The sequence below is a fragment of the Rhinoraja longicauda genome, chromosome 26 (assembly GCF_053455715.1).
Source record: "Rhinoraja longicauda isolate Sanriku21f chromosome 26, sRhiLon1.1, whole genome shotgun sequence".
Taxonomy (NCBI): domain Eukaryota; kingdom Metazoa; phylum Chordata; class Chondrichthyes; order Rajiformes; family Arhynchobatidae; genus Rhinoraja; species Rhinoraja longicauda.
In genome coordinates this window covers 27,454,805-27,469,852 of record NC_135978.1, presented here as the reverse complement: position 1 = coordinate 27,469,852, position 15,048 = coordinate 27,454,805, and the positions used below count along the sequence as shown (strand labels likewise).

Here is a 15,048-nt window from a genome sequence, read left to right as displayed (position 1 = left end):
CATAAGAATTTTGTACACTTCTGAGATCACCACCGAGAGCGATGCCCAGTGACCATTTTAGTGGCCATTTACTGCTTGTGTTGCAAGCCTATTTTGTTAGTTCTGACTTGAGACTACTCACTTCAGCAAATTTTATCTATAGACTTTCTTCCCTCCATTTTCTATTGGGATTTTAGCTTAATATTTAACATCCACATGCATTATTTTTGCTATTCCGTTTGATTGTCCTTGATTATTTGCACTTGTTAGTTGAACTAGAGTTGTTCTTTAATGTAAAAGTGGAGCTGAGAAATCCAAAGTGAGAATCTTATGAAGAATAAAGGTGGACTTTGAACACTAGTTGCTGGAATCCATTGCTATGTCCCAAAATGATTTGCCCAGTAAATAATTTCTATCCTTGCTTTTGCATCTTGACCTGACAGCTTGATTGTAAGGACACGGGCTGGAAGGGGCACAACATTCTCATGTTGGACAAATGAGCGGGTGAACCTTGTTTCTAGGCATGGGTTTGTCTCTTGATCTACTCTATTAGGTGGGAAAGGGTTGATTGCTGGTAAAGTAGTGATGTGACCTTTGTTAGAATGAGATGTGCCAGGTGATATCAGGGTATGTGCTACCAAGGGTGGTGTGTATTTCAAGTGCAGTCTATTCTGGCGTTGTCAGTGAAACAAAAAACAATCTTCCATTAGGCATTAAGAGTTATGAATCAAAGATCAGTAAATCAAATTGAAATACAAGCTAATTCAATGGTGTAATGTTTAAAGAAATATAAAATGTCAACTTTCCCATGTTTGTGTTTGGCCATGTATGAAAAATGTATCTTGTCCCTTGTCAAGGGACATTATCATGGTCAATACAAAAGGCATACTGATATGAAGAACAATGTCTTGTATCTTTCATGGTGCTAGGAAACAAATTGTAGGCAAACTATTAATTGTACACAATCCTGTTAAGATAATCACTGGTTATCATTTCTGTTTTCAGGTAACTGGTTATGATAACAGTGGAATGCCTCTCATACACTTGTGGAGTCTAGCTGGTGATAAGGTAAGTTGTACCTTGTATCTAACAACCCAAAGTGGTTTTAAGTGGTACACTTTTCTAAAAAAAGTCCCTTGATCACATTGTGTGGTAGATTTGTATTGAGGTTTAGACAAAGTGTTGGTGTGCGAGTTCAGCTGAGACTACTAAAATGGTGAAGGGATCAAGCATGTCTTCCTCCTAGGATGGTATACTGTAGCAAATCAATTGGAACTTCTCTGATTATTCAGCCTGCCAAGACTATGGCAGTTCCAAGAGCAATACCTTTGCTTCACTTATTTCCCAATAACTATTTTCTCTTATGCCCATCAGTTTGCTGCCCCCATTCTCCGGCCCCTTGCCCTTGTACAGATAATATAGTGAACAGCAAGCCTACCACTGGGGTACAGTGGCCTAGCGGTAAAGTTGCCATTTTGAGTGCTGATCTGTGCCATGAGGAGTTATCCAGTGAAGCAAATTCTCTGCCCACTTTTAACCTGATGCAATCTTTATGCATTATTGCCAAGAAAAAAAATTAATGGCTGAGATAGAATGGATGTGCAGGGATGTTTTCAGTAGTAGGAGAGAGCAGGACAAGAGGGCACGACCGGAGAATAAAAGGATGTACCTTTAGAATGGAGGCGAGGAGGAATTTATTTGAACCAGAACTTGGTGAATCTGTAGAAATCATTGGCCCAGACAGTTGTGGAGGCCAAATCATTGGGTTTTTGGTAAGTGGAGATAGATTCTTGATTAGTAAGGGCATCAAAGGTTACGGAGAGAAGTCGGGAGAATTGGGTGGAGGGAAATCTAGATCGGCCATGATCGAGTCTGCTCTGCCGTATAATGGGCTGAATGGCCTATTTTTCTGTCTCTGGGTCCAAAATGTTTGTCAAATTTGAGATTAACTGTATAATTGAAGGTTTAATAGTTTGTATAGTTATAGTCCACTGGATGTCTAAGATTATGTTGAAATTAATTTGACTGAAGAGCAAGATAGGCATTTGATTCAAAAATTAGATCAGATCACTTGAGCAAAGTTTAAGTGTGGTCTATATTGTTCAATGATTGGAGATCTCCAAAGAGCTGGAGGAAGTACCCACACGTGTACTATCTGGAGGGTAACTATTTTCTATTTTCTCCCCAAGGTCTTGTTCTTGAATCAAATCCTAGTGGAAAAAGGACATGCACAGTGGATGGAGAGCTACTAGTCTGCAGATGGAGGCCATTTTTCTAACTCATTTTGCACTGCATTGTAATTCAATCATTTGCTCGCTATGCAGATGTGTATATAAGTCATTGTATTAATATTTTGTAAGATCTCACAGTACATAAAGGGAACTTTTTCAAAATTATGGAATCTATAGGTAAGTGATTGTCACGCGGTTATGTCTTGTCTGATTAATTTGATATTTAAAAGAAACCTTGTCATTGTACAGAATAGGTTTGCTAGATTACTTGAATGGAATGATATTGTGATCAATGAATTCTTTGCTACTTGGCTGTACAGACCTGTAAAAAGTACCCAAAAAAAACTGACAGAATTCAGCTTGTGTGGTGTTTTTTTTTAAAATTATAGCTTGGAGCTTCTCATTTGTTTTGTCACTTGTGATTTTTGTATTTCCAATAAGAAGGAAGTGTGTGTTGTCCACTGACACATTTGGGATTTGTGCATAATCAGCTAGAAAGGTCAGTGATGCCCCTAGCTTACTATAATGAAGCTTCGTTCCCTTCAGGATATTCACACACACTTGAAGTGCTGCTTTATTGCAGCAGGGAGGCAGTAGTCCACTGTTTGAACTGCTGTCTTTGGAACTGCTTAAACCCAAACCTTGTAATTCCTAATGGATATGCAATCCTAAGAAACTGGAATTCCAAAATGTTTGTCTAACAAACCTGCCAGCTGAAACTAGTTTCTTGCTGTGGTTTGTCCCGAGTTCCAATTTGCAAACTAGAAGCAAATGCTTTTGAGATATTCCATTGCAACCCCCATGTGTTCTGTGGTTAGACTAAATATGTCCTTGTGTCCAATGGTGGCTGCAGATGAGAAGCTTATTGCTCCTTTTGTTCTTAAAAATGAACCAGCCATATCTAGCACCCATGTAGTTTGCAGTGATCGGATAGTGGTTAGTAATTTGTCTTGTGGCTGCAGCAGCCTTGGTTCAAATACGAGTCACGGCATTGCAGATCAGCAGTCCCATTAAAATGGGCTTGCAGTTTTTCAGCGTGGCGCAGCAGTTTGTACATTCTCTTAGTAACCGCATCGGTTTTCTCCAGGTGCTCCAGTTTCCTTACACATTCTAAAGTTGTCCAGTTTCGTAGGTTAATTGGGTTCAGTGAAATTGTAATTTGTCCCCAATGTGCAGGGTAGTGCTAGTGTACGGAGTGATGGCTGGTCAGGCCAAAGGTGGGCCGAAGGACCTATTTCTCAAGTCTAAAGTAAATCTCTGGAGAAGATGGATAGGTGACGTTTAGTGTCCGGACCCTTTGGATACTTCTTTCTCCAGCCACTTTGCCAGGTGCCCCAGCTCCCTGAACCACACCAATCGTATTTTACCTTCCAGATTCTCCCAGTCAATTTCATCTATTTAGAATCTTTTGGCACAATAGCACTGCATTAGAGGTACTGCCTATACAGTGGCAGAAACCAAGGTTTAATTCGGACTACAAGTGCTGTCTGCAGAATTTGTACATTCTCCCTGTGACCGAGTGGGTTTCCTCCAGGTGCTCCAGTACTCTCCCACATTCCAGACGTGCAGGTTTGTAGGTTAATTAGTCTCTGTAAATTGCTTTTGGTGTTTGGGATGTGAAATTAGGATAATGTAGAACTAGTGTACGGGTGATCATTGGTGGTGTCGACTCAGTGAGCCAAAGAGCCTGTTTCACACTGTCACTAAACTAAATTATTTTATCATATTTTTCCCATTAATTTGTCCATATAGCCTAATTGGAAATTGCCTCCTGTGTTTTTCTTTTCAGTTTAACGTTAAGATATGCAGCCGCAAAGCATTATCCATTCTCCAATCTTTTCAAATTTCCTTGTGACTCATCTCTGATCCATTATTTGCAGTGACAGAGCACACTGGTGTTTTGTGGGTAATTGTGAAGGCTTGCCATCACCAGATTTGTGCTCCTGTCTATTGGCTCTGTGGGCCCAGCAGTCTACCTCTTTGTGTCACGTTCCTTAGTTATTGAAAGTGACAAGTCTTTTATCAGCCCCAGCCTCAAAGTTTTAGTCTTTTACAGATACAGCGCAGAAACAGGCATTTCATCCCACCGAGTCCGCGCCAACCAGCGATCCCCGCACTTTAACGCTATCCTACACACGCTAGGGACAATTTACAATTATACCAAGCCAATTAACCTACATACCTGTACGTCTTTAACTTTTCATTCTGTGTGTGACATCTATTTCATTCAGTGTGTAATTTCCTTTGTTTCGCGACAGTCTTGTTTCAACCCAGTTTGTCATTTGAGTTTTGGCTGCTTTTTAATTTAACTAAATTAAAAATGTGTTTAGGCAAACTTGCAATTTTGTACAAATTGGCCATGCAATGTGTGCAAGATCAAAACATATCAATATGCCACACCACTAAATATCTTTTGATTTGTAACCATTGTTGTTGAGGGAAGTCATTTGGCAAACTCGCTTTGTACTCTGCAACTCGTTGATGATTTAAGCCCAGACGTTGCTTCAGAATTGCAGCATGAAGTACCACAATTTAGTCTCTTCTGAAAGACGGTCTAGCACTTCCCTGTGTTTTCACTGATTTGAGACTCATTACCAGAGCTGCTTGACTTGATGCTGAGTGCAGTACTGCTGCCAACTCATTCTGCCTGCCGCAATATTAAGTCATCCTGAAACCACAGTTGTGTAGTAATGAGGCTGGTGCCTCTACCTTGTCTCTGAGACCTAACCCAATCTAGCACAATTCATTTAGAGATGTATAAATTTGTAAGTTGTCCTTAAACACAGGAGAGTTGCTGGAAGACTGGAGGGTGGCAAATATTGTGCCTCTTTTAAAGGGATGCAGGGAAAATGCTGAGATCTATAGGGCGGTGAACTTGACATCTGTAGTTGGAAAGTTACTAGAGAGTATTCTGAGGGATAGGTTATACAGACATTTGGATGGGCAAGGGCTGATTAGGGTTAGTTAGCGTGGTTTTGTACGTGGGAGGTCGTGTCTCACAAATCTGATTTATTTTGAAGACTTGACCAAAAAGGTCGATGAGGGCAGAGCTATAGCTGTTATATACATGGATTTCAGTAAGGCATTTGACAAGGTTCCGCTTGGTAGGCTGCTCTGGAAGGTTAGATCGCATGGGATCCAAGGAGAGATAGCTGAATGGATAGCAAATTGGCTCCATGGAAGGAAGCAGAGGGTGATGGTGGAAGGTTGCTTCTCGGACTGGAATTTGGCGTGTGACTAGTGGTGTGCCTCAGGGTTCGGTGCTGGGCCCGTTACTGTTTGTCATCTGCATCAATGATTTGGATGAGAACATACAGGGCCAGATTAGCACGTTTGTGGCTGATATGAAAATGGGTGGTTTTGCCGATAGTGAAGATGGTTGTGAAAGATTGCACAAGGATCTGGATCGATTGGCCACGTGGGTAGAGGAATGGCTGATGGAATTTAATACAGGAAAGTGTGAAGTGTTGCATTTAGGAGTGTCTAACAAGGGCAGGACCTACACAGTGAATGGTGGGCCTCTGGGGAGTGTTGTAGAGCAGAGGGATCTAGGAGTGCAGGTGCATTGTGCCTTGAAGGTCGAGTCGCAGGTAGATAAGGTGATAAAAAGGCTTTTGGCACATTGGCCTTCATCAGTTGGAATATAGAAGTTGGGAGGTCATGTTGTAGTTGTGTTAGATGTTATTGAGAGCGCATTTAGAATATTGTGTTCTGTTCTGGGCACCATGTTATCGGAAAGATATTGTCAAGCTTAAGAGTTCAGAATATTTGAGGATGTTGCCAGGGCTAGAGGGTGTGAGCAATTGGGAGAGGTTGAGTGGGCTGGGACTTTATTCCTCGGAGTGCAGGAGGATGAGGGGTGATCTTAGGTGTACAAAATCATGAGAGGAATAGATCGGGTAGATGCACAGTCGCTTCCCCAGAGAAGGGGAATCAAGGACCAGAGGACATAGGTTCAAGGTGAAGGGGAAAAGATTTAATAGTAATCTGAGGGGTAACTTTTTCACACAAAGGGTGGTGGGTGTATGGAGCAAGCTGCCAGAGGAGGTAGTTGAGGCTGGGACTATTCCAACATTTAAACAGTGAGACAAGTACATGGATAGGACAGGTTTGGAGGGATGTGGACCAAACACGGGCAGGTGGGACTGGTGTAGTTGGGACATGGTGTGGGGAAGTTGGGCCGAAGGGCCTGTTTAGTGACTCCGTGCAACAGTAGAGTTGCTGCCTTGCAGCAAAAGAGACCTGGGTTCAATCCTGACTGCAGGTGCTGTCTGTAGAGTGTACATTCTCTCTGTGACCGTATGGGTTTCCTCCAGGAGCTCTGTTTCCTCCCACACCAAAGACATACAGGTATGTAGGTTAATTAGCTTCAGTAAGAAATTGTAAATTGTCCCTAGTGTGCGCAAGATAGTGTTAATGTGCGGGGTTTGTTGGTCGGCACGGCTCAATAGGCCGAAGGGCTCGTTTCTGCGCTGCATCACTAAACTAAATTTGTTTTTCCAAGCAGTGAGCCATTCTTTTAATGGTGATGTGGAACTTTTGTCAAACGATTTTAAGCTTGCATAATTGAGAGGACTCTGCTTCCAGGTCGCACTGGTTGTGTAGTTGATTTTGGAATCTAATTTTTCAGAGTTTTGAAAATGTTATTCTGTAGGTTTAAGGCTTTCAAGATTCTTCTAATTGAGTAAAGTTCACTAATTAAAAATCCTACATCTAGGAAGGATTACTTTCATACTAAGTATTGTCTGAATGGATTTTTTTTTAGTCCACAAGTACCTGACAGCTTTAATGCTAATATAGGACTGGGTGCTCAATGATCAGTTATTTTATACTTATTAGCTAAAGACACTTCATGATGCTTATTTGTTCCTTGAAATATTTGTCATTGCTGTGGAATGGAATAGACTTTCTGCATCCACGCTCTATTTCCTGAGTAAATGGTTGCCCCTCTGATTCCTTTTTAAATCTTTCTCTCCCCTTCAACCTCTTCTTTCCCTTCACTGAAGAAAAGACTAGCTATTCTGCTTATTTATGACACTCCTGCTTATATAAACAACCTCCTGCACTCCAAGGAAAAATGTCATAGCCAATCCATCCTTGTCTTAAAGCTCAAACCCACCATTGAATACTTTCAGTTCCTGGAACTTGACTGTTGTTCATCCTCAACAGTTCAATGACATTCTTCCTGTAGTTAGGTATCACAAAATGCTGGAGTAACTCAGCATCTAGGAGAGAAGGAATGGGTGACATTTTGGGTCGAGACCCTTCTTCAGAAGGATCACCCATTCCTTCTCTCCTAGATGCTGCCTGACCTGAGTTACTCCAGCATTTTGTGATACCTTTGATTTGTACCAGCATCTGCAGTTATTTTCCTACACTTCCTCCTCTAGTTAGGTCACCAGAACTGTATGCAGTACTCCCAATGTTATCATAACATCTGGTAAAGTTATAACGTGTCCCAACTCTGACCCATGAAAGCCTTCATTCTGTCTACCTGTGATGAACTTTCAGGAACCATATACCTGCACACTCGAGTGTCCTGTGGCACTGACCAGGGACCCGACTGTTTACGGTGCAACTCCTGCCCAGGTTTGAGAAAGAAACTTAGTAACATGTTGTCAAAACATGAACTCTTCCTCGATGTCAGCAAAATGAAGGAACTAGTCAGCAACTTCAGGAAGCTGAGTGGAGTACACACCCAGAGTGTGGAGGTGGTTGAGAGCTTTGAGTTCCTAGGTGGTAAATATCACCAACTACATTTGATGCTGCAAACTAGAGAATACACCAATACACCTGCTTCCTTGGAATGCTGAAATTCATCAGATCCAAAATGACTCTTGATAATTTCAACAGATGCACCATGCAAAGCATCGTACTGGGATATATGATAGCTTGGTTTAGCCACTGCTCTGCCCAAGACTGCATGAACATCCAAAGTTGTGGATGCAACCCAGTCCATCACACAAATCATCCTCCTGGACCCTCTCTTGTCTCTATGCTCCCAGCTATCCAATACAAAAGTTCAAAAGCACAAGCCACCGGATCCAAGACCAGCTTCTCAACCACTGTTATTAGACTGGAATAAACCTTGTTCTATGGATAAATTCCACATCTCCCAATCTACCTTGTTATGGCTTTACACTTAAAAAAATAAATTAAAAAAAGAAGAATTGTGGCTTTAACACTATATTATGCTCTCTGGTTATTTTCTCTCTTGCATTACATGCTGTACTTGGGTATGGTACGGTTTGCCTGGTTATCAAGTTGAATGTTCCTCACTGTATTCAGTAAATCTCTAACCAATATCAATGTTACCTTAATGGCAGCACCTTGGATTTCCCAGAATTAAACTCCCATCTGCCATACGTTGGCCCAATTTATCAAGATCCTCCTGTAATCTTAGATGGCAAACTTCACTATCACCAATTGTAATCTCATTCACAAACCTTCGTTTGCATGCCCCTCCGTTTGCATCCAAAGAATTGATATAAATATTTTAAACTTGTCACTGCACATCCCTCTGGCACACTTAGTGTTGGCCTCTGTTCTGGAACACACAACCTCCCACCACTGTTTCCTACCTATTCCTTTTCTTCCTCTACATTTTCCAAGCAGTTCTGCTGTACTGAGCCCTACCACGAACTCTATGTTGATATCACAAAAATATTAAAGTAATTTTCTATTCCTCTTCAATAACCCATTTTTATCTTCCAGCCTGACTTTTCCAGGTCATCACATGCAGTTGAGATTTAAACTCAGAGATATTAAATTGACTGCACATCATTCACTGATCGATGAAGCAATATTGAAGATGGTGGGCTGATAGGCTGTTCCCGATTATCAACATGCCCACATCACCACGACAAAGTACATGGATTTGACTAGTTCACCATGGATATGTCTTCAACATATTTTCTTCAGATTTTTTGTCTGTTCTGATATTGCCTTAAGTATTTTAAATAATGCTAAGAACTGCCATTGGAAATTTGAAGAGAACAGTTGGAGAGAAGCTGATGTTTGACGTTTTGCGTAAGTAATTTCAGAAATAAGGGATCATTAACCCAATGGGGGACAAAGTGCTGGAGACATCTCATCGAGTCGAGCAGCAACTCTGGAGAAGTTTAGTCTAAAGAAGGGCTCCGACCTGACATGTCACCTGACCACATTCTCCAGGAATGCTGCTTGACCTGCCAAGTTACTCCAGCACTCTCCAGTTTGTGCCTTTGTGCAAACCAGCATCTGCAGTTCCCAGTTTCTGCCATTAACCTGGGAAAACAGACGATGTGATCAAGAATTGCGAAGTTAAACTAATCTCATCTGCCTAAACCTGATCTATATCCCTCTATTCTCTAAACGAGCATGTGCTTATCTAAAAGGCTTTCTATGTTTCTAAACGTATCTGCTTTCACCACCAATTAATTTTGACAATACATCGTCAGGCCCCACCACTCTCTAAAACAGCTTGCCCTGCTCATCTCCACTAAACATTCCCACTCTCGCCTTGCAGCTGTGTCCTCTAACGTTGGACTCTTTTTTTCTAATTTTCTACCTATCTGACATTCCAGAGAAAGCAATCCAGAAAACATAGAACTCGTGTGAATGGGTGATCGATGGTTGGCGTGGACTCAGTGGGCTAAGACAACAGTTTCCAAGCTGTATCTTTAAACTAAATCTAAACATATTCTGCAATCTCTTTATTTCCGCTTTTGTACTATCTGTTATGCTGATGAATGGTATGATTGCACTCATCTGTAGTATAATCTGCCCGGATCACACTAAAACAAAGTCTTTCACTGCCTCTCAGTGCATGTAACAATAATAAATCAATACCAATACAAAATGTCTGTGGAACATTTCTCATGGTGCTACAGAGTAATTTGTGTTGCACTACTGTTAGCTTGCATGTCAATTTTTTTAACATTTTTTCAAATAAGTTGTGCAGAGATCCACTCAACTGCAAATATGGCCCACTGCTATAAATTGAGAACCATTTTGGGAGGTTATTTTAGAGGGTGATTAACCTGGGAAAGCAGATGACGTATCGCTAATGACAAATGACTAATAGCAATGAGCCAGAAATGGGACTAATCTAAAAGGTCCACTTTTGCCCAGGAACAGCTTCTCCCTTCTGTTAGCATTCTTCTCTCAAGAAAAACTTCTTCACTGTTTGCAGAATTTCATAAGCTAGGGTATTATCTAATTCACCTCAAGCCCATTGCAGATATTGGACTTTGTCTCTGGAGCTGGTGCTCTACAATGAGAACAAAACTCTGCACCCTGCATCTTCCCTTTTGGTCTATCGAATGTACTTGAGTTTCAACTGATTGTATCTATGCATGGTATATCTCAACTATTTAGATAGCATGCAAAACAAAGCTTTTTGTACCTTGGTACATGTGACAGTAATAAGCCCAAACCATGGGTGTGATGGGTCACATGTCTTCCTAATGTGCTGTGAATTCATCTCGGATAAAGATAAAGATGCCAGTGAGCCAGACTAATTGTGTAGGAAGAAGCTGCAGATGCTGGTTTAAACCGACAATAAACAACCAGACTAATTGTTGCAACTGTCCAGTAATTTTATGCTGAATACTTGAGCATCTTTTTATTCTTCGTCGCATAACTGAGCTTAAATTCTCCAGCTGCAGCATTGATGTTTGAGCTCACCAGTCTAGGCTGCTGATCAAATATCATTCCCACTATGCTGCCATTTCACTAAAAGGTCATTAACTTGAAAGGTTCACTGTCTCTGCACACATGGCATTTCCTATTTTCATTGTTGAGCAAAATATTACCTAGTGAAGCCAGGTGCAGTCAACGCTAGTTTTAACAGATCTCTTTGTAATGGATTTTGGTTCTAGCGGACAGACCTACCGATGGCTGCTGCCGCTTCCCCGGGCTCGCACCTCCTTCACGGCCGCTTCTCGGTAGCGCCTGCCACCGCTGACCCGCGCCTGCCCAAAGGCAGTGAATGTTGGCTCCGCCGATTGTCGCCGCCGATTGTCGCCATCAACTCACCTGGATTCCAGGCCCAGTTCCAGATCAATACTGAAGAAGGGCCTCGTCATCTGTCCATGTTCTTCAGAGATGCTGCCTGACCTGCTGAGTTACTCTAGCACTGGTGTCCTTTTGTGTATTAACCAGCATCTGTGATTGTTTGTATCCACTATAGCTTGTATCCACCGATAATACCTTGCTTCGTTATAACCGACAATAACAAAGGCCATTCTCCACACCCCCATTGTCCGTTATAATGAGGGTTTACTGTCCACTGATTCTTGGATAACGCTCGGAATGAATCCATTCTGTAGAAATATTCCATGGCTCGTATCTAATGATCTCCAATAACTACTCCGAGGCATACGAATCATCAGGAAATTACAGCCAAGCTTCTAATTTCTGGGAAGTAATAATTTAAGATGCTGAAATCTTGAGCAAAACAAACAAACTGCTGGAGGACCTCCGTGGGTCAGGCAGCATGTGAGGAGGGAAATTAACATAACATTTTGGGTTGGGACCCTATCCGGGCAGACTAAGTGGGGGGAGATAGCTATTCCACCACTTGCACCCTCTTGATTTCTCCAGTTTTCTCTCCCCCCACCTTCCAATCACCCCCCCTCCTCACCTGGATCTGCCCATCACTTGCTAGCTCTTGCTCGACCCATTCCCCTCGCCTCTTCTACCTGCTTCTCTCTCTTCAGCTACATCAGTCTAAAGAGACCCCGACCCAAAACATCATCTGTCCAATTTCCTCCACAGTTTCTGGCAAAGGCTTTGGTTATGGAGTTGTGTAGAAACAGGCCTTTCAGCCCAACTTGCCCACACCGGCCAACATGTCCCAGCTACACTAATTCCACCTGCCCGTGTTTGGTTCAGATCCCTCCAAACCTGTCCTACCCATGTACCTGTCTAACTGTTTCTTAAATGTTGGGATAGTTCCTGCCTTAACTAACTCCTCTGGCAGCTTGGTCCATACACCCACCACCCTTTGTGTGAAAAAATGACCCCTCAGATTCCTATTAAATCTTATCCCCTTCACCTTAAACCTTTGTCCTCTGGTCCTCGATTCACCTACTCTGGGCAAGAGACGCTGTACATCTACCCAATCTATTCCCCTCATGATTTTCTACCCCTCATCCTCCTGCGCTCCAAGGATTAGTCCCACCCTACTCAACTTCTCCCTATAGCTCAGACAATCTAGCCCTGGCAAAATCATTGTAAATCTCTACTCTTTCCAGCTTGACAACATCTTTTCTATAACATGGTGCCCAGAACTGAACACAATACTCTAAATGTGGTCTCACCAACATCTTATACGACTGCAACGTGACCTCCCAATTTCTGTGCTTAATACTCTGACTGATGAGAGGGGATAGATTTAGAGGAGACCTTGGAAACAACTTTTACTGAGGAAGCTAAATATCATATGATAAGTGAATAGGAAAATAACTGCAGATGCTGGTACAAATCGAAGGTATTTATTCACAAAATGCTGGAGTAACTCAGCAGGTCAGGCAGCATCTCGGGAGAGAAGGAATGGGTGACGTTTCGGGTCGAGACCTATTTGGCCCATCAAGTTACTCCACCATTCAATCATGGCTGGTCTATCTCTCCCTCCTAACCCCATTCTCCTGCTTTCTCCCCAAAACATCTGCCCCCCCCCCCCCCCCCCCCCCACTAGGTTAATTCCCGGAATGGCGGGACTGTCGTATGTTGAAAGACTGGAGCGGCTAGGCTTGTATACACTGGAATTTAGAAGGATGAGAGGGGATCTTATCGAAACATATAAGATTATTAAGGGGTTGGACACGTTAGAGGCAGGAAACATGTTCCCAATGTTGGGGGAGTCCAGAACCAGGGGCCACAGTTTAAGAATAAGGGGTAGGCCATTTAGAACAGAGATGAGGAAAAACTTTTTCAGTCAGAGAGTTGTAAATCTGTGGAATTCACTGCCTCAGAAGGCAGTGGAGGCCAAGTCTCTGAATGCATTCAAGAGCGAACTCGATAGAGCTCTTAAGGATAGCGGAGTCAGGGGGTATGGGGAGCAGGCAGGAACGGGGTACTGATTGAGAATGATCAGCCTGATCACATTGAATGGTGGTGCTGGCTCGAAGGGCCGAATGGCCTACTCCTGCGCCTATTGTCTATAATCAAGAATCTATATATCTCTGTCTTAAAAATATCCACTGACTTGTCCTCCACAACCCTCTGTAGCAAAGAATTCCACAGATTCACCACGCTCTGACTAAAGAAATTCCTCATCTCCCTAATAGAATGTCCTTTAATTCTGAGGCTATGACCTCTAGAATGATATATAGAATATATATATAGAATGAGCTACCGAAGGAAGTGGTAGAGCAGGTGCCATTACGATATTTAAAGGACATTTGCACAGCTTCATGGATAATTTTTAATGTAGGAAGTGCAGCAGCCAATTAGTTAAGGAACTTGGAGTCAAAGTTGTACAGCATGGAAACAGGCCATTTGGCCCAACTTGCCCATGCTGACCTAGATGTCCCATCTACACTAGTTCCACCTGCCTGCATTTAGTCCATACGCATCCAAACCTTTCCTCTCCATTTACCTGTCCAAACGCCTTTTAAATGTTGTTATAGTGAAAAAGGCTATGGGCCAAGTGAGAGCAGATGGGACTATTTCAGGTTGAGACCCTGGTTGTTATGGACAGGTTGTACAAGACCCAGTTCCTGTGCTGGCTAACTCTGTGAAAAAGGAAAACTACATCTAAGAAGCATTCCTCAGCACACCTTATGGTCTAATTGAGGGAAATCTAACTTTCCTAGGCACCAAACTCTTTCTGCACAAGAGAAGCAATGTAAAAGAATAGATGGTCTTATTTCACTTTAAATAGTTGTCTCCACAGGCTGTAAGCTGAATAGGGAACGGCTTAATAGTTGAGATGCGGTCATGGCTGTCATGAACTAGTAGATGGTGATTGGTTAAGTAAGGATTAAGTCCCTGATCAGAGAGCTGGGAGATGGAGGCAGGGTGCAGGCAGGTAGGACCAGAGTGTGGAAGGTTGATGTATGTGGAATTATGGAATTCTCAGAGAGAGTTAACATGGTAACAAGGTTTAAATGGCTTAGATTACGACATTAGAGTTGGGGATTGGTACAGGGATACAGGGTCATAGATCAATGTAGCACGAAAGTAGGCCATTCGGCCCAGCTTGTCCATCCTGACCAATTTGTCTAACTGAGCGACTCCCACCTGACCCACATCCTTCCAAACCTTTCATCTCCATGTACCATTGATTTGGACGGGTGTCATGAGTTATGGGGAGAAGGCAAGAGAATGGGGTTGAGAGGGACAAAATTGATCAGCCATGATTGAATGGCGGAGTAGACTTGATGGGCTGAATGGCCTAATTCTGCTCCTATCACTTATAAGCTTATGAATTCACTTTCCTGCCCAAGTATCATGGTTGTACTTGCCTCCATCTACTTTCGGACTGTCGTGTAGACATTGAGAGACAGAGGGAGGTTTATGTGAGGTTCAGGGACTTGAGCAGCATTGCAGGGAGATGGAGTTTGGGATTGAGGGTACATGCTGACTCTGAGAGAAGAGGGAGGTTGGTCATGGGAGAAGGAAGGATTCTTGGAGTTGTAGCTCCTGTTTCTAAAGTAGAACATGTGGCATTTGTCACCAGGTCTCCTGTTGAACCCTAACCATTAAACCACACCTTCACACAGAGCTTGCGTCTGGGGCGGCACTGTAGGGGACTCTGGGGACTCAGCGGTAGAGTTGCTGCCTCACAGCGCCAGAGACTCGAGTTCGATCCTGACTTTGAGTGCTGTCTGTACGGAGTTTGTACGTTCTC

General features: G+C 42.7%; 1 protein-coding gene across 1 annotated transcript in view; it reads left to right on the top strand.

Moving 5' to 3' along the window:
* Positions 1-2,613, top strand: part of akap1b (A kinase (PRKA) anchor protein 1b) — a 47,535-nt gene extending 44,922 nt beyond the window's left edge. Inside the window, exons 11-12 of the mRNA XM_078422002.1 lie at positions 985-1,047; positions 2,169-2,613. Of these exons, the coding sequence (XP_078278128.1) occupies positions 985-1,047; positions 2,169-2,231 (126 nt within the window). The 3' untranslated portion in view covers positions 2,232-2,613. The remainder of the gene's footprint in view (positions 1-984; positions 1,048-2,168) is intronic.
* Positions 2,614-15,048: the final 12,435 nt, after the last annotated feature.